At 35.2% G+C, this 16,665-nt stretch overlaps 4 protein-coding genes across 7 annotated transcripts; 2 read left to right on the top strand and 2 right to left on the bottom strand.

Moving 5' to 3' along the window:
- Positions 1–852: 852 nt before the first annotated feature.
- On the bottom strand, positions 853–3,915 carry CLPP3 (CLP protease proteolytic subunit 3). Its single transcript, XM_023666813.2, has 5 exons — positions 3,499–3,915; positions 3,138–3,252; positions 1,793–1,968; positions 1,358–1,453; positions 853–1,268 (listed from the first exon to the last, which is right to left on the bottom strand). The coding sequence occupies exons 1-5, from the start codon at positions 3,835–3,837 to the stop codon at positions 984–986; spliced, it is 1,011 nt and encodes a 336-aa protein (XP_023522581.2). The 5' UTR covers positions 3,838–3,915; the 3' UTR covers positions 853–983.
- Positions 3,916–4,212: 297 nt separating this feature from the next.
- Positions 4,213–12,373, top strand: LOC111786627 (carboxypeptidase). Of its 4 annotated transcripts, none has more exons than XM_087121788.1 (3): positions 4,213–4,574; positions 6,481–6,685; positions 12,028–12,373. In XM_087121788.1, exons 1-2 carry the CDS (start codon positions 4,319–4,321, stop codon positions 6,636–6,638), a joined length of 414 nt encoding a protein of 137 aa, XP_086977914.1. In that variant the 5' UTR covers positions 4,213–4,318; the 3' UTR covers positions 6,639–6,685; positions 12,028–12,373. The 4 variants fall into 4 exon arrangements, with proteins under 4 accessions (XP_086977914.1, XP_086977912.1, XP_086977913.1 ...); XM_087121786.1 differs by having other exon boundaries at positions 12,023–12,373; XM_087121787.1 differs by having other exon boundaries at positions 12,000–12,373.
- Positions 9,735–11,769, bottom strand: LOC111778540 (uncharacterized). The gene is made up of 2 exons (XM_087121783.1): positions 10,391–11,769; positions 9,735–10,070 (listed from the first exon to the last, which is right to left on the bottom strand). Exons 1-2 carry the CDS (start codon positions 11,481–11,483, stop codon positions 10,036–10,038), a joined length of 1,128 nt encoding a protein of 375 aa, XP_086977909.1. The 5' UTR covers positions 11,484–11,769; the 3' UTR covers positions 9,735–10,035.
- A 140-nt stretch (positions 12,374–12,513) lies between the features above and the next one.
- Positions 12,514–15,702, top strand: LOC147793738 (E3 ubiquitin-protein ligase SINA-like 10). The gene is made up of 2 exons (XM_087121784.1): positions 12,514–13,435; positions 14,840–15,702. The coding sequence occupies exons 1-2, from the start codon at positions 13,280–13,282 to the stop codon at positions 15,494–15,496; spliced, it is 813 nt and encodes a 270-aa protein (XP_086977910.1). The 5' UTR covers positions 12,514–13,279; the 3' UTR covers positions 15,497–15,702.
- The last annotated feature ends 963 nt before the right edge of the window (positions 15,703–16,665 follow it).

Below are 16,665 nucleotides of genomic sequence, written 5' to 3'. Positions count from 1 at the left end.
AAAAAAAAAAAAAAAAAAAAAAAAAACTAAATAATTATAGGAATTTAAAATATTGTGTTGAATAAATTTAAAATTTGTTGAGAATATTTAAATATGATTTTAGTTCTTGTAAATTGAATTTGTTTTATTTTAATTATTACGTTTTAAAATACATAAATTATTTTTACTAATTTATTCTTGAAAGAACCATTAAATATTTTCTCTAAATTATTTTTTTTGATCATAAATTAAATTTATAATTTAAACAAAAATAATTATAAAAAAGTTTTTTTGTGAAAATAGTGTATATGCTTCAGAACATCAAAAGGAATATCATATAATCTTCCACACAAGATGTTAAGCCTATTAAGCAATGCATGAGCACTTTTGAGTTCAAACATATCCATCTTCATCAAAATCTCCGCCTACCAAAACTCAGAGAAGCTTCCATTTTCAGAGAAATCTCAAAGATGACAATATCTACTAATGATGGATCTAGGCCTTTACAAATGGTATAAGAGCTAGAAACCAGACGATGTGCCGCTTTCTCGCTGTTCCTCGAAGGGGGTAGACACGAGGAGGTGTGCCAATAAGGACGCTAGGCCCCGAAGGGGAGTGGATTATGATGTCTCACATTAGTTGGTGAGGAGAACAAAACACCATTTATAAAGGTGTGGAAACCTTCCCCTAACAAACGCATTTTATAAAGCTTGAGGAGAAGCTCAAAAGAGAAAGCCCAAAGTGGACAATATCTGCTAGCGGTGGATCTGGGCCTTTACAGAACTAAGTCTCACCGTTCATGTCGTACTGTACTGAGGTTTCGACACGGATTGAGATATCGACTTGAGCGAAGGGATTGCTTGGACTCTTGAATTTTCCAAAACCTACAACTGGTTTTAACTGATTGGTAATAATAACCTTTAAGATCTTACAGAGAAGGAGCTATTTGAGAATGGAAAGAACAAAGTAGGATACAATAATGGAAGAACAGGGCGGGTGTCCTGTCATTTAGGACTTGGTTCTTCTGTTTCTGGCTGGGGACTGCGCTCCTCATCACTTCCTTGGTATCCATTCTGCAAAATCTTGGTTTCTGAAGGCAAATTCTTCTTAGCTTTACGACTCCCTTCGATCTTCCATAGATCCCAAACTCGGGTCTTGGGCGGAGGATTGGCTTCTGCGATTGGAGCAACGAGTCCTGGCTTTCCATCATCAATAACTTCATCAATCAAACCATATACCTTTGCTTCCCAGGGATTCATGAAGTTATCACGATCCGTGTCCAATTCAATCTGCAAACGAAAACTCGTAAACATCAAGAGGGTTCCAGCAAGAAACTGAGAACCAGATAGATAGTTAAAGACACAATGTAGACGCAAACCTGCTCCAATGGTTTTCCTGTGATCCTAGACAAAATTTTGTTCAGCTTAATCTTGTGATACGCCATCTCTCGTAGCCGTATGCTCATATCTGTTGCCTGGCATGGACGGGTTAACCAGCGAATTACAAAGTGATTCGGGGAGACCATAAGTGGAAGCTCAAATCAACTTATCACATAGATCAACAGGCAATGTCAATAGGTATAAATTTTGGGGAAGTTTCCTGTATTTGATTCCATGCTGCTCTTATATGCGTAGCACCAAAACGTTGCGATCTTATATACAAGTTCACACACATATAAATCGAGTTCATAACAACTAAATTATGCAACACTCAGGACTTACTTAATTGGAAGGTGAAACAAAAGTTACAATCACGGTGAACAAAATGGCATTCACTTAACATCAAAGCACAGAAAACAATAGTCTCTACTCACTCTCCCTCCAGCTGTTCCAAGAGGTTGATGGATCATCACTCTACCATTGGGCATGCAGAATCGCTTTCCCTTCGAACCAGCAGCTAGAAGAAAAGCTCCCATGGATGCGGCAAGTCCCATACAAACCGTTGAAACATCGGCCTTGCACAACTTCATTGCATCATATATTCCCATTCCTACATGCAGCCAAAAAAAAAATGTCGAGCAACAAACATGGATTGAAATGACACCCTTCAACATTAGAGATAGCCCAAAAGAAAAAAGTGGAATTCCAAAGATGTACTTGAGAAGCCCTTTATATGATTGAAGAATGAAGAGACCAGGGAACAAAATATAAACAAACAAAAGGACAGTTTTTAGTTATGAGGAACAATGGAATAGACAACTGCTTCGGTAGGTACGTGGTTTCATCTGCCAGAGTTACTACAAATGAATACCGAGGCATCCGGGAGGAAACTGGACTGGCTATAGAATGGGTGTTACAATTTTTTTTCTTTATAACATCCTTCTTAAGACCGTTGGAGAAATGAAACCAGCCCCACACCCGACGATCTGTTATGAACTTGAATCAGGTTATACGCATATCATCCAAGCTCTTGCTCCATAAATGCCACACCACATACAATAATTTTTATTTGGTCGATGGCAAAAGTTACGTCCATGGTGCTAAAAAGTAAAAACTAGCCAACTGAACACCTGACAAATAAGAATATTTTTGAAAACTAAGCATATCAAGCGGTTCGCAGATTCGAACACATGAATTGGTCTCATAATATTTTATTCACAAAACGAAATACAATAACACAAACAATAACAGACACTCTTGCCTCACAACTAGACGAATTATGATCCTTACTCAAATATGGCAGTTCCCAAGCTCTTCCAAAGTGAGAATAATCAAGTCAAAACCCATGTAACCTGATTTTTTCTCAATCTCCAACGACGCTGCATCTTAAATGTTTCAATGATTCCACAATTTTGAAATATGTTTATCTTGGATTGAGAACTACATTCAATGCAAAGGGGGTGAAAGGCTGAAAGAGAAATTGTGTTCTATTATCTGAACTTGATCAACACAGAACGCAGTTGAACTCATTTGAGTAAAAAAAAAGTTGAACTATGCAATTTCCATTCTACATACGAGCGCATTGGAGCAATAAGAAACTCATTTGATGCCAAAACTAAAACCATTATAAACGAATGCAGGGAAGCAGGTTTGAACCATAAAGATTCTACGAGAACATCCTTCCAATCCAACTACTTTAGAACAGAACTATAATGCATAAGTCAGAAAAAAAAAATAATCAAGGATTTCATGATAAAAGTAAAATGATGCAGAAAATACCAGCAGTGACAGAACCACCAGGTGAGTTGATTAACAATTTGATATCCTTTGTTGGGTCTTCAGCATCAAGAAAGAGTAGCTGGCTTATGATGAAATCTGCCGTCATGTCATCAACCTGCCAGAAGCCAATAGAAATATTCAAGTCCCAGAAACCTTTTCTTCTTCTTCTTCTTCTTCTTTTCAGTTAGCAGATCATTAACAAAGACAATTCCCAAATCGTCCAAATAAAAACTCCAATCCAACGAAATCCAGAAACCAAAACCTCATAATTCAAAGGCATTAAAAAGCACAACAAACTTGCAACAAAAATCAAGGAATGGACCAAGAAGTTCATAAATCAGGAAACTATTCGAGAGATTACCTGAGAGCCCAAGAAGATGATTCGCTGGCGTAGAAGCATATTGGTTGTATCGAGCTCTTCGAATCGAGGCAGCGATGGCGCCGAAGCTGCAGAATAGTTTCCCAAGACATCCCAATTACTGGATAAGGTTGGTCTCAGAGGCGACGAACTGAGCGAGGCCTTCACCGCCGTAACGGGAACGGATTTTCTGATTCTAAAAGCATTAGAACTGGAATTAGCGCCATGAGAGTGCTTCAAAGGAGTGGAAACTGGAAAGGGAGAAGCTAAAACTCCATGGTTGAAGCACATAAGCCTGCTGTGAAGCGAAGGAGAAGGTGCGTATGTGAAACTCAAATCCATTTTCGTTCCTTTCAGGGAGCCGTCAAGAAATCCAAGATTGGGGTTGCCGGAATTTGGTATCTCCAACAAAATAAACTTATTTTTCCCATTTTTTAAAATATATTTTAAATTATATACAAAATTATTTTGATTTAAATAATAACATATTAAACCCAAATAAATTTGTATAATTTTTTTCCATTAAATTTATTTTAAAGGATTTTCATTGATTAAATTTTACCCAAATAATAAATAAAAATGAATATTTTAAAGGATAAAATGATATTTAAATAATTTATTTATTGATTTTTTTTTTTTTAATTTTGTTAAAATGCTTCGATTTTTCTAAATATTATTTTAAGAAAAGGAAAAATCTATAATTTCAAGAATTGAATAAGAACCTCTGGTTTACCGATTCCACGGATTCAGCTCCTCAAATAGAAATTAGAACGAACTCCTGATTTCATCTATCACTGTTACAGAAATCTACCATTCCGGAGCAATGGCTCTAAATCTCCATTGTTGCTGTTTATCAGCTCGTTTCATTTCTTTCCATTCAGAAGTTAGAGATTTTCGTTCCGGTTGTTTGAATCGCACTTCGAAACTGAGTGCAAATTCGCCGAAAATCTATACAATCCGTAGCTCTGCGAATTCTAGCAATCAATTGACGCTTAGAACTTGCAGGAATTGCAAGGCGCAATTTGATCCTTCCCTCAATCATCCTCGAGCTTGCCGATTTCACACTGCTCATTTTGGAGGTAACGCCCTAAGTTGTTTGTAGTTCTTCCGATTTCATTTCCGTTTTTCGTTTCTGTGATGTACAATTTGAGTGTGTTAAAAGCTTTAGTTTCTTCTCTGCTTTTGATTTGATTATGATTTGTAGTCACCGTTTAGTCAGTTGTACAATGTGCTTCTTGATGGAAACTGGAAATTACATACTCCAATGTATGATTTTGTTTGCATTCCCAATAATCCTACCCTTAATAGGCATTCCATCTGTCCAATTCTCTGGCTTCACCTAGAGTTTGCTCTCATTCAGGACACAACTCCTCTTCTTTAGAGTACACCGCGTATTCGATAGAGCTCCACCACGAATCACATTGTGGATTACACAGCGTAGACCATTCCTTAGCATACCCTTAGCAATCCTCCCCTCAAACACACTTGTTTGACATTTGAGGATTCATCCACAATCCTACATGACTATGTCTATTTGAGACTATCACTTCGTTAGGTATTAGAGAATTTTACTAGACATGGCTAAGTCAGGGGCATGGTTCTTATACCACTTATCATGGACATAATCTTCCTATCGTGTGATGCCATGATATATACTCGCTCATGGCTATTCTTGAGGTGAACTCAAACCCCAACTCTTTCACCCTTTTTGTGGCTTCTTCGGACCTTAGGTGAACCCCAACTCTTTCACCCTTTTTGTGGCTTCTTCGGACCTTAGGTGAGGTTCCTTTGTCCTCAATCAAGTTTTATTTCATGTTCAACGCAGCCTTCTTCGGACCTTATGTGATACTTTGTTCGCATTCCTAACCTTCTCTTCAATTATGTTTTGGTACTTATTTCATAGTTTAAGTCCCTAGTCTTTACTTACAAAATGCCATATTAGTCCTTAAATTTTTAAAAAGTCACAATTTTGGTCCTTGTCAGGACCAAAAGGATTACTTTTTAAAATTTAGACATTTTGAAAATCAAGAATCATGTTGAAATAGTCCTAATAATCGAGGAACCAAAATGTTAACATCCAAATTTAGTTGTGCTTTGTTCAACTTCATAGCCATTTTGCGTTTCCATTTGTACAATTTAAATGCGTTTATTTAAAGCTTTGGTTGCTGCTCAGCTCTTGATTTATCCATGATTTGTAATACTTGTGTTAGTTGTAATCAAGGTGCTGCTTCATGGACACTGTAAATTGAAGGTTTATAACCTATTCTCTCATCAATTTACTTTTGGTACTTCTTTTACTTCAAATACTTGTAGATATCTGTTCATGATGCAAACAAATTAAACTTATGTTGTGTTAGGTCTCCGTTACATTATATACAAAAATATCATGATCAGGGGTTAAATAGTTTTTCTTACGAAGTTAAAAGTAGAATATATGAAAGATTAGGAACTTCCTAAACTGAAATAAGTTAAAATTCCCGAAAAAAATTGGATTTGGATCCAAATTCTAGCTCTTTACCACTGATGACTTTTTTGGCCTCTGCAAGTAAAAGCCATCTGCTTTCCCTTTTGGTTGAGTTGCTTTAAACAATAGCTTTAATCGCTTGGATTTTGAAAGCATTTACAACAACGAAACAAAGAACAAAAAACAAATAGGTATCAAACATGGCCTTAGAAATTGTGAATAATTCAAACCTTGTGATAACCAAATTTATGCTGACCGATATCGATTGGATTATCGAAAGACTGAGATTGACTGTGAAACTCAAAAATGTTCTGTTGAATCACTCAAAACGAGAAGGTTGGAATAATTTTGAGGATTGGAGATAGACTACAATTCAATTTACTACTTCCAAATCATTCTTGATTTCTTTCTGAAGGTTCAAGTTTCAACTTCTCGAGTCACTAATTGATTCCTACCTTGATTTGCACGTATTTTCTGCTCAAAACCATAACCTATTCCTGTGTTATTCTTTCTTTATACAGGTGAAACAAAGCGCAAGTTTGAAAGTGTACACACGGGAGGAACAATGGACACTCCAGACTCTGGCAAAGTCTTACAATACTGGCATTGCTGTGGGTCTGAGGATCCTTTTGATCCGGGATGTACCGCTGCTCCACACTCGTCCTACGACGACGTTTAATACCATAGATCGAACCGACAACCTTTCTCAAGGTCCCCTTCTTTCATGTAAGTCTTTAATTTCCTTTTCTTCATGAAATCATGTGTACATATTCATATCCTATCTGAAATGTTGGGTTGGGTAAATTTTTTTTTATCATCTTTCATTTGGAAATTAAGAGAATATCATTTTCGAAGATATTAAGTTTCAATTTATGTCTTCCTATTATGTAAAATATATCATATTTTCTAGTCATAATTCTCGGATATACCTCTTGAAATTGTCATTCTCAACATCATGATCTTTTCTTTCGTTTGATGCCATAAATGGGGTATGAGAATTTGAACCTTCTAACCTTGAAAGAAGAAATACATGTCAATTACTAATGAGTGACTTAAATTTGTTAGGGGTGAAAGAGGAAATTCTCTCTAAAAATGTTAAGAATGAGAAATAGAAATAGAATTGGGATCGAAAGTATGATCTTCATTCAGGTTTACCACGTTTATATAGGATACAAACTATCAACTAATACCTAAAAATAGAAAAAATATATATCTAACTAAATCTGGTAAATAAATAAAATATACCGTTAATCAAATCTATACTAACAACTCCCTAAATATCTGAGATATATTCTAACTAATTATCACCGCAAAATATCCTCTTAATACTCCCCCTCAAGTTGGAGAGTGTATGTCGATCACACCCAACTTGTCCTTCAAAAAGTCAAATTGCTGTCTTCCCAAAGCTTTAGTAAAAACATCTGCCAATTGCATTTTGGTCGAAACATAACACGGTTTGATGATTCCAGCTTGTAACTTTTCTCGAACTATATGACAATCTATTTCAATGTGTTTCGTACGTTCATGAAAAACTGGATTGGCTGCTATATGTAATGCTGCTTGATTATCACAATATAATAATGCTGGTCCGGACAGTGGAACATTCAAGTCTTGAAGAATGTATCTTAACCAAGTTAACTCTAAACAAGTATTTGCCATAGCTCGATACTCGGCTTCTGCTGATGATCTGGACACATTAGTCTGCTTTTTAGACTTCCAAGAAATAATTGAATTTCCGAGGAAAATGCAGAACCCAGAAATAGATCGTCTGGAAGTTCGACAACCACCCCAGTCAGAATCGCAATATGCCTGTAATCTTAAATTGTTTTCAGATGGCAGTAGAAGTCCTTGACCAGGAGTGCCTTTGATGTACCTCAGAACTCGAAGAATCATTCAACTTCTCTCCTTCAGTTAAAGAAAGTTTCAGATTTTGCTCCATAGGAAATTTGTCTGGACGTGCTCCTGTAAGACCTGTGTCTTGAAGTATGTCTAGAGCATACTTCCTTTGAGACATAAAAATCCCTTTTCTAGATCGAGAAAATTCAATGCCTAGAAAATATTTCAAATTTCCTAAATCTTTGATAAGAAATTTCTGGAGTAAACTAGTCTTGAGATATTGAATTTCTTCGAGATCATTGCCTGTCAACAGAATATCATCAACATAGATTAGAACTGCAGTGAAAGAAGTACCTTTACTCTTAGTAAACAAAGAGTAATCTGCTTTGGACTGAGTGTAGCCTGCATTTTGTATAGTTGTAGAAAATATGGAGAACCAATTGCGAGAAGCCTGTTTCAATCCATAAAGAGATTTATGGAGCCGACATACTGTATTCTCCCCCTGTCGGCGAAGACCTGGTGGTAAAGACATATAAACTTCCTCGTCTAGATTACCATGGAGAAAGGCATTTTGAACATCCAACTGATGGGTGAACCATTTTCGAGCAGCAGCAACAGTGAGTAAGCAACGAAGTGTAGTAAGTTTTGCTGTAGGGGAAAATGTTTCTGTGTAATCAATACCTTCAACCTGAGTGTATCCCTTTGCTACCAGTCGAGCTTTATAACGTTCAACAGAACCATCAGAGTTGTATTTAATTTTGTACACCCAACGACAACCAATAGCTTTATGACCAAGTGGTAGAGGAACGAGAGACCATGTATGATTACGTTCCAAAGCTGCAATTTCATCATTCATAGCCTGCTGCCATAACGGGTCGCCAACTGCCTCGTCATAGGTTTTAGGTTCTGTCTGGGATGTAATAAGAGCTAGAAAAGCACGTTGAGTAGGAGAAAAACGAGAGAATGAAAGGTAATGATGAAGGGGATACCTGGTGCCAGTGCCGGGACTTGAGCTAGAGGTTAAATGATTGGCTCCAGAAGACATCTCATAATCCTTATGCCAAGCTGGAGGCTGTTTAGTACGAGTAGAACGTCGAAGTGGAGCTGATGTATCAGGTGGGATAGGATTGGAATTAGTGGGCGAATCTGGAGAAGGTGGAGGAGACGACGGAGTAGTAGGTGAAGGGATAGGAGGTGAAGGAGGAGTAGGAGGTGAAGGAATAGAAGGTGGAGGATGGATGTTTGAGTAGGATGGATCATGAAGTGGTACAATAGGAGTCAAAGGAACTAATGTCGAAGTTTGTGAAGCTGATGAAAAAGGAAAATCATCTTCACAAAATTTGACATCACGGCTGATAAAGAATTTGTGAGATTGCATGTCATACAACTTGTAACCTTTATGACCACAAGGATATCCTACGAAAACACAAGGAGTTGCCCTAGGTTCAAATTTTTGCTTAGGATGTACTATAGTTGCATAACATTTACAACCAAAAACTTTAAGATGATGAAATGTAGGTGGTCGTTTGTAGAGTGCTTCAAAGGGTGTCTTGTTAGATAATAATGGTGATGGCGTTCTATTTATAAGATAAACAGCCGTTAAAATGCACTCTCCCCAAAAATTAAGTGGAACCTGTGACTGAAAAAGAAGAGACCTAGCTACATTTAGGATATGGCGATGCTTGCGTTCTACGACTCCATTTTGTTGTGGAGTATAGACACAAGTGCGCTGAAATTCAATACCACAAGAAGTAAAGAATGGTTGCAAAGATAGGAACTCAGTCCCATTGTCTGATCGAACTATCTTGATAGTAGTATGAAATTGAGTTTGAACGAATTTAACAAAGTTCATTAACAAATGATGTACTTCTGACTTATGTTGCATTAAAAAAACCCAAGTACATCGAGTAAAATCATCAACAATAGTGAGAAAAAAACGCAAACCAGAATGGGTAGGAATTTTATGTGGTCCCCAAACATCACAATGTATCAGATCAAAAGCAGAATGGGTTGTTATTGAACTTCTTGGGAAAGACAACCTAGTTTGTTTTGCTAACGGGCAGATACTACAATTATGAGAATAACTCGCATTATTAAGATGCAATTGATCAGCTAGAAATTTAAAACGAGAAAAGGAAGGATGACCTAGGCGTAAATGCCACAAATCAGATGACTGAGATACTTGATGAGCTGAAGATTTGATTGGAGATGAAGAAATATGATAGAGACCTCCAAATTGTTTACCCGAGCCAATCATCTTCCCCGTAGCCAAGTCCTGCATAACACAAGAATCAGGATAGAAGGTGACATAACATTTCAAGTTATTGGTAAGTTTGCTGATCGACATTAGGTTTAAATTGAATGAAGGCACACATAAAACGTTGTTTAATTGAAGGTTAGGGCTAAGGGAAATATTGCCAGTATGTGACACACGTGCTGTCTCTCCATTAGGCAAATTTATTGTAGACATGATGGCAGCCTTTGGTTCAGTCATAACAGAAGATTTTGATACTATATGATCTGTAGCTCCACTATCGAGAATCCATGAATTAGAACTCGCAGAGTTAATAGATAATGTAGATATGGGAAACAAACCTGCAACATTGATGTGATTGTCAGAATTACCAGAAGGGTGATGATTGATTGCAGATAAGGCTTGTGCTATCTGTCGTAATTGCTCAGAAGAAAAATTTGGAATGGAATTAGGTGACTGTTCTTCTGTATTCAACTGTGAAACATCGGCCATATTTGCAGATGATCGATATCCACGGTTATTGTGTTGATTGTCTTGTCTTGTCCTTCCAGAATTATTTTTCTGTCGACACCGATCTTCTGTATGGCCCCTTCTATCACAAAACTTACAGTGAAACTTAAGAATTCGACACTCATTAATTGTATGACCACTTTTATTGCAGTGTTCACACAATTTGTCCTTGGCGAATTTTGAATATATTGTTTTCTTTTGCACTGCTGATGCAATCGAGATTTTCTCAGTAGGTTCGGAAGTTACCTGACGCTGCATCTCTTCTTGTACAAGTAATGAATAGGCTTGCCTCACATTAGGTAATGGAGACATCATCAATATGTTAGATCTCACCGTTTTATAAGACTGATTGAGCCCCATGAGCAATTGCATCAACTTGTCTTCTTCGCGTTGATCAATATGTATTTGACGTTGATTACAGGTAAATGGTGTGCGGTACGCTTCCAGTTCATCCCAGAGTGCTTTGAGCTTGGTGAAATATGTTGACAGTGCCATGGTTCCTTGTGACATCGTTGCTATCGAGTTTTGTATTTGAAAAATTGCTGGAGCATTCTTTTGTGAGAATTGATCGTGAAGATCAACCCACACTTGATGAGCTGTCTTGGCGTGAATAATGCCTTTAGCGATATCTGCTTCAACGGAATGAGTTAACCAAGATATTATCATACTGTTGCACTGATTCCAGAGTTCGAATTCGGTTGAATTTGCATCTTGGGACGGTTCCTGAATTGTGCCATCAATGAAGCCAATTTTCTTCTTGGCAATAAGAGCATGCATAACTGATTTACTCCAGGATTGATAATTTGCTCCATTTAATTTGATTGGAACAAGTGAATATCCTGGCTGATCAGAGTGATGAATATAGTACGGATGTTTTAAATCAACATCCGAAATTTTGAAGCTGGATTTGGCTGATTCCGCCATAAAGGAAATTTTGATATTTAAGAACACCAAGATCGGTGCTCTGATACCATGTTAAGAATGAGAAATAGAAATAGAATTGGGATCGAAAGTATGATCTTCATTCAGGTTTACCACGTTTATATAGGATACAAACTATCAACTAATACCTAAAAATAGAAAAAATATATATCTAACTAAATCTGGTAAATAAATAAAATATACCGTTAATCAAATCTATACTAACAACTCCCTAAATATCTGAGATATATTCTAACTAATTATCACCGCAAAATATCCTCTTAATAAAAAAAGATGCGTCGATTTTGTACATCGCATTACAATTTGTTTTCTTCAATTTTGTTAATGTCATCTTGATAGCCTACTAAAGTTAGCGAGATGCATTGTGGTGTGAATTACTTAAAATACCTATATAAATTAATTGAATTTACCAAATTTACGCAAACACACCAAATACTTGAATTTCAAATTCAATGCAATGTTCAATGCATTTGCTCACGTAATAATTTAAAAGTTTAGGGCTATTTTTGTCATTTCATTAGAGTAGAAAAAGGACATTGGGGCCCTATAAATAGACGAGGGTGATATGAAGGAAGATCACCAGAGCAGTGCTTTGAAGGGGGCATATGAAAGCAAGAAGGTAAAGTAGTTGTCCATACGTCGTCGTTTTGGGTGGTCAAAAGAATGGTAACTAGCTTCCCTTTGTTGACAGTGGGTAAAAAGGTGCCTCTAAAGATGAGACTCCATTTAGTTACCGTCAGCAAAGTGGAAGCTAGTGCTTCAAATTTACCGTTGACCCATTTTCACCATTTTTTTTTTATTTTTTTTATTTTCACCCTTTTGGTTTATTTTTAATTGTTATTACAATAAAAAAAAAAAAAAAAAAAAAAAAAGAGAGTCGTCTTTTACCTCAATTTTTAACTGAGTTAAAATTTAACGTTAAAGTTGATATTTAGTGAGAGGTGAAATTTAATTTACACCCTCCATTGAAGTTTTCTTTTATTTATTTATTTTATTTGATTGTGTTGGGATATATATTTTTAAGTTTAATTAGGGGTTTTATCAATTGATTTGATTTTATAGTTATGTTGCATATTTTTGTGGTTAGATTTTAGTATATATTGAAATTCAAATTTCTCGCCTTTATGTGTATGTTATGTTATGATTGACACGATTTCATGATTTATTGTTTAGAAAATTATTAAACTTCACTATCTATTTGACGATGTCAAAGTCATGTGATTGGAAATATCTGCCATGTTGACAAAAAAAAAAAAAAAAAAAAATGTCTTCACATTCAATTTTATTAAATTCACAAGTAAACATTTGAGTTTATTAATTATAAGACTGAAAGAATTAATTTTTAAAAATTTTAAAGTTTTCACAAATTTATTAATTATAAAATTGAAATTTCAGGATTTTTTCGAACATAAAATTTAAATTTGTACAATCAAAATTAAATTTAAAGTAATTTTTTTTATTAAAATATTAGATAAAAAAATCTACGTTGTTGAACGTGGTTCGTTCCAGAATTTCTATTATAAATGTATTTTAAAATGTTAATAATTTGAATTAAAATAAAATTAGCTTTTTTTAAAATGAACCTTTATTGATACGACCGCAGATAAAGTAGAAAAGAAATGAGAAATATAAAAATGTTTTTTTAAAATCAAATGACGAAACTACCCCTCAATTTCGGAATAAAACTGTTTTTTTCACGACGGAAAGACTTAGATGATCTGCCAAGTCTTCGTCCTCACGGTCTGACGAAGAGCAGAGACTAACTTGAAGAAGAACAAATGGCGGATTCTCGATCATCGGACGGCGAAAAGGAGAGGCGACGTTCGGTCAACTGTAGCAGAGGGAAGAACGAGGCGATGAAAGTCATATTCACTGATCCTCAAATTCTCGATTGCTATATTTGTTGCGAGCCCTTGTCCGTTCCTGTTTACCAGGTCCGATTAAGCTTTTTGATCGCCTGTATTTTGCTTGCAATTATCGTTATTATTTATCTGTTTGTCTCTGATGCTTTGTTCTTCTCGTCTTTTTTTTTTTTTTTTTTTTTTTGTTGCAATTTTGACTACTGTAGTTCACTTAGTGTTTTTGCTGGAATTGACGATTTTGGAATCCTCCTTTCTATGAGGTTTTTACCTTACCGTTTTGATTTTTTTTTTTTTGTGTAAATCCACAGAAGTTATGGATTATGATAACAATTGAAGAAATATAGCGAAGTTTTGAACGGTTATTCATTGCAACGTTGTCTACTTTGAGCATAAGCTCTCGGACCTTGTTTTTGGTTTTCCAAAAGGCCTCGTACCAACGGAAATAGTGTTACTTACCTGTAAAGTCATGATTTTCCTCTTAATTAGCTAATCTAGACTACTCCTTTCAATAATCCTCAACAATCCTCCCATCGAACAAAGGACACCATAGAGTCTCCTCTGAGGCCTATAGAGCCATCGAACAACCTCTCTTTAATTGAGGCTGGACTCCTTTCTTTGGAGCCTCTAAACAAAATACACCTTTTGTTCGACACTTGAGTCACTTTTGACTACACCTTCGAAACTCACTTCTTTGTTCGACACTTGAGGATTCTATTGACATAGCCAAGTTAAGGGCATAACTCTTATATAATGTTAGGAATCACGAACCTCCACAATGATATGATATTGTCCACTCTGAGCATAAGCTCTCGACTTTACTTTTGGTTTCTCCAAAAGGCCTCGTACCATGGAAAACCATGAAAATTTACTTATAAACTCATGATCTTACTCTTAATTAGCCAACGTGAGACTTCCAATAATCTTGAAAACTGAAGTTATTAAAGGTTTTGATTCAAATAATCTTTGAACATGGAGATTATTCTGGATATTACGGGGACAGAGTTGTTAAATGGATGGGATTGAAATGAAATCTTGACCTGAATTGCTTATCTTGTTACATTGTCTCGAGAAAATGTCAGAATCAAGTGGTGCTTGATATTCTTTTCACCTTTCTGTGCCTGACTTGGGGTTCAATCGTGTGGACTGTGGTGTTGGATGAGGGAAGTCCCACATCGACTAATTTAGGGAATGATCATGGGTTTATAAGTGAGGAATACTAACTCCATTGGAATGAGGCATTTTGGAGAAGCCCAAAACAAAGCCATGAGAGCTTATGCTCAAAGTGGACAATATCATACCATTGTGGAGAGTCGTGTTCGTCTAACATGTGAGATTTTCTTCATTGTTTACAAACATGAATTTGAAAGGGATGAATCTAGAAGAAAATAAGCTTATATCTCATTTTGTTTTCTATGAGTCTATTTTATTTCATAACATATACTCTGGTGTTGAGATGTTGGTTGTTGGATGAATTAGTGCGAGAACGGGCATATTTCTTGCTCTAGCTGCTGCTCCAAAGTTCACAATAAATGCCCAAGCTGCAGCTTGGCCATCGGCTACATACGTTGCAGAGCGATCGAGAAGGTTCTTGAATCAATCAAGATACCATGCCAAAACTCAACATATGGATGCAAAATCACAATGAATTTGAACCAGATAAACGAGCACGAGACATCGTGCCCATATGAACCCTGTTCGTGCCCTATATCTGATTGCTCTTATGTTGATTCGGCAGAGCATTTGGGGTCACACTTCAGAAAAAGGCACCAAGACTCAGCCAAAAGCTTCTTATACAATTCAAGGTTCACAATATGCTTGAACAGTGGTGATAGATATCGTATCTTTCAAGCAGAGAACGATGATGCTTTGTTTGTCCTGTCTTACTCCTTTGAAATCTTTGGCAATGCGGTTACTTTGAGCCGGATTGGATCTCCGTTGTGTGAGAAGAAGTTTTGTTATGATATCAAAGCCAAATCACAGGGGAGTGTTCTTTCTTTGCAATCAGTGGCGAATGAGATCCGACGTTGGATTGAAGATCCTCCTTTCAAGGGGTCGCTTTTGATTCCAAATGAGTTCTTCGGATCTTCTTCAGCCCAGACGATCTTGGAGATTCGCATTTGGCCTTCACGCTGAAGATCAACACTGGGGATCAACACAGGTGCACATACATTTTTTTTGAAACAAAGCTGAATTATTGTTTGAACTGAGTTAATCTTTGCATCTGTGTTTTCTTTGTTTTTTTGGGAAGGACTTGGTGCATACTTTTGTGCATATATATCTATATGGGTTTGTTGAACTTTTAATCTTGTATGGAATAGAACACTAATGTTGAGTGGGTCTATGGCCGATATCGCTTAGTTGTTGGTAGAGCAAATGACTCAAAATCTGCCTTATAGGGAAAGTAAAATATTTATTGAAACAAAGTGGAAGCTAAATTTATAGTTACCTATTTTTCATTTTGTTTTTAATAAATATTTTTTTTTAAAAAAAGTTTTATGTTTGATTGAAAAAGTTGGAAACATTTTTTTAAAATGTTGGACGTTTGATTTTTTTTTTTTTTTTTTTAAATGGATAGATTTACTGAACAAAAATTTGAACATTTGAGCATAAAATTCAAATTCAAATTTATATTAAGTAAGTTAATTTTTTAAAAAATTAATATTTAAAAATTTTAAAATTTTAGAGTTTTCATAAGATTTAAATCTATATACAATAAATCAAATTCAAACTTCAAACTTTTTTTTTTATGTTTTATAAATATTTTAAAATCAAACTTAAAATAAAAAAAGTTATTTAAATGTTAGACGAAAGCTTGGTTTATTTTTAATTGTTATTAAAAAAAAAAGTTTTATGTTCGGTTGAAATCGTTGGAAATATTTTTAAAAACTGTTAATATCTTTAAAAAATGTTAAAATCTTTAATTTTTTTTTTTTAAATTATCAGATTTACGAACGAATTTATTTGAACCTAAAATTCAAATTTATATTTAATAAATCAATTTTTAAATATTTCAAAAATTTTAAATTTTAGAGTTTCTTTTTAAACATAAAATTTAAATGGGTACGGAGAATATTTGCTAAAACTACCCTGATTAAAATTTTATATTTATAATCAAATAAATTATAAAAATGTGTAAATAGTAATAAATAGAAAGGATAATATATGAAAAGATACATAAGAAAACAAATATCTATATATTTGTCTATAATAAAATATGAAATATGATATATATAGAGTAAACTTTAGTATTAAATATCCGTTTTAACTCAAACTTCCAACTCTATTTTATGTTTTATAAATAT

The sequence above is a fragment of the Cucurbita pepo genome, chromosome 2 (assembly GCF_057944985.1).
Source record: "Cucurbita pepo subsp. pepo isolate OVF chromosome 2, ASM5794498v1, whole genome shotgun sequence".
Taxonomy (NCBI): domain Eukaryota; kingdom Viridiplantae; phylum Streptophyta; class Magnoliopsida; order Cucurbitales; family Cucurbitaceae; genus Cucurbita; species Cucurbita pepo.
Note: the sequence above shows the minus strand (reverse complement) of the source record. Positions and strands in the feature narration are given on the sequence as shown.

Coding starts and splice junctions, on each gene's coding strand:
- LOC111778540 (XM_087121783.1), bottom strand. CDS start 11,483: ATGGCGGAATCAGCCAAATCCAGCTTCAAAATTTCGGATGTTGATTTA. Junction 10,071..10,390: donor CAATCACATCAATGTTGCAG/GTTTGTTTCCCA, acceptor TGTGTTATGCAG/GACTTGGCTACGGGGAAGAT.
- CLPP3 (XM_023666813.2), bottom strand. CDS start 3,837: ATGGATTTGAGTTTCACATACGCACCTTCTCCTTCGCTTCACAGCAGG. Junction 1,969..3,137: donor TGGTGGTTCTGTCACTGCTG/GTATTTTCTGCA, acceptor GGCTGCATGTAG/GAATGGGAATATATGATGCA. Junction 1,454..1,792: donor TTGGAACAGCTGGAGGGAGA/GTGAGTAGAGAC, acceptor CGTCCATGCCAG/GCAACAGATATGAGCATACG.
- LOC111786627 (XM_087121788.1), top strand. CDS start 4,319: ATGGCTCTAAATCTCCATTGTTGCTGTTTATCAGCTCGTTTCATTTCT. Junction 4,575..6,480: donor TCACACTGCTCATTTTGGAG/GTAACGCCCTAA, acceptor TTCTTTATACAG/GTGAAACAAAGCGCAAGTTT.
- LOC147793738 (XM_087121784.1), top strand. CDS start 13,280: ATGGCGGATTCTCGATCATCGGACGGCGAAAAGGAGAGGCGACGTTCG. Junction 13,436..14,839: donor TGTCCGTTCCTGTTTACCAG/GTCCGATTAAGC, acceptor TGGATGAATTAG/TGCGAGAACGGGCATATTTC.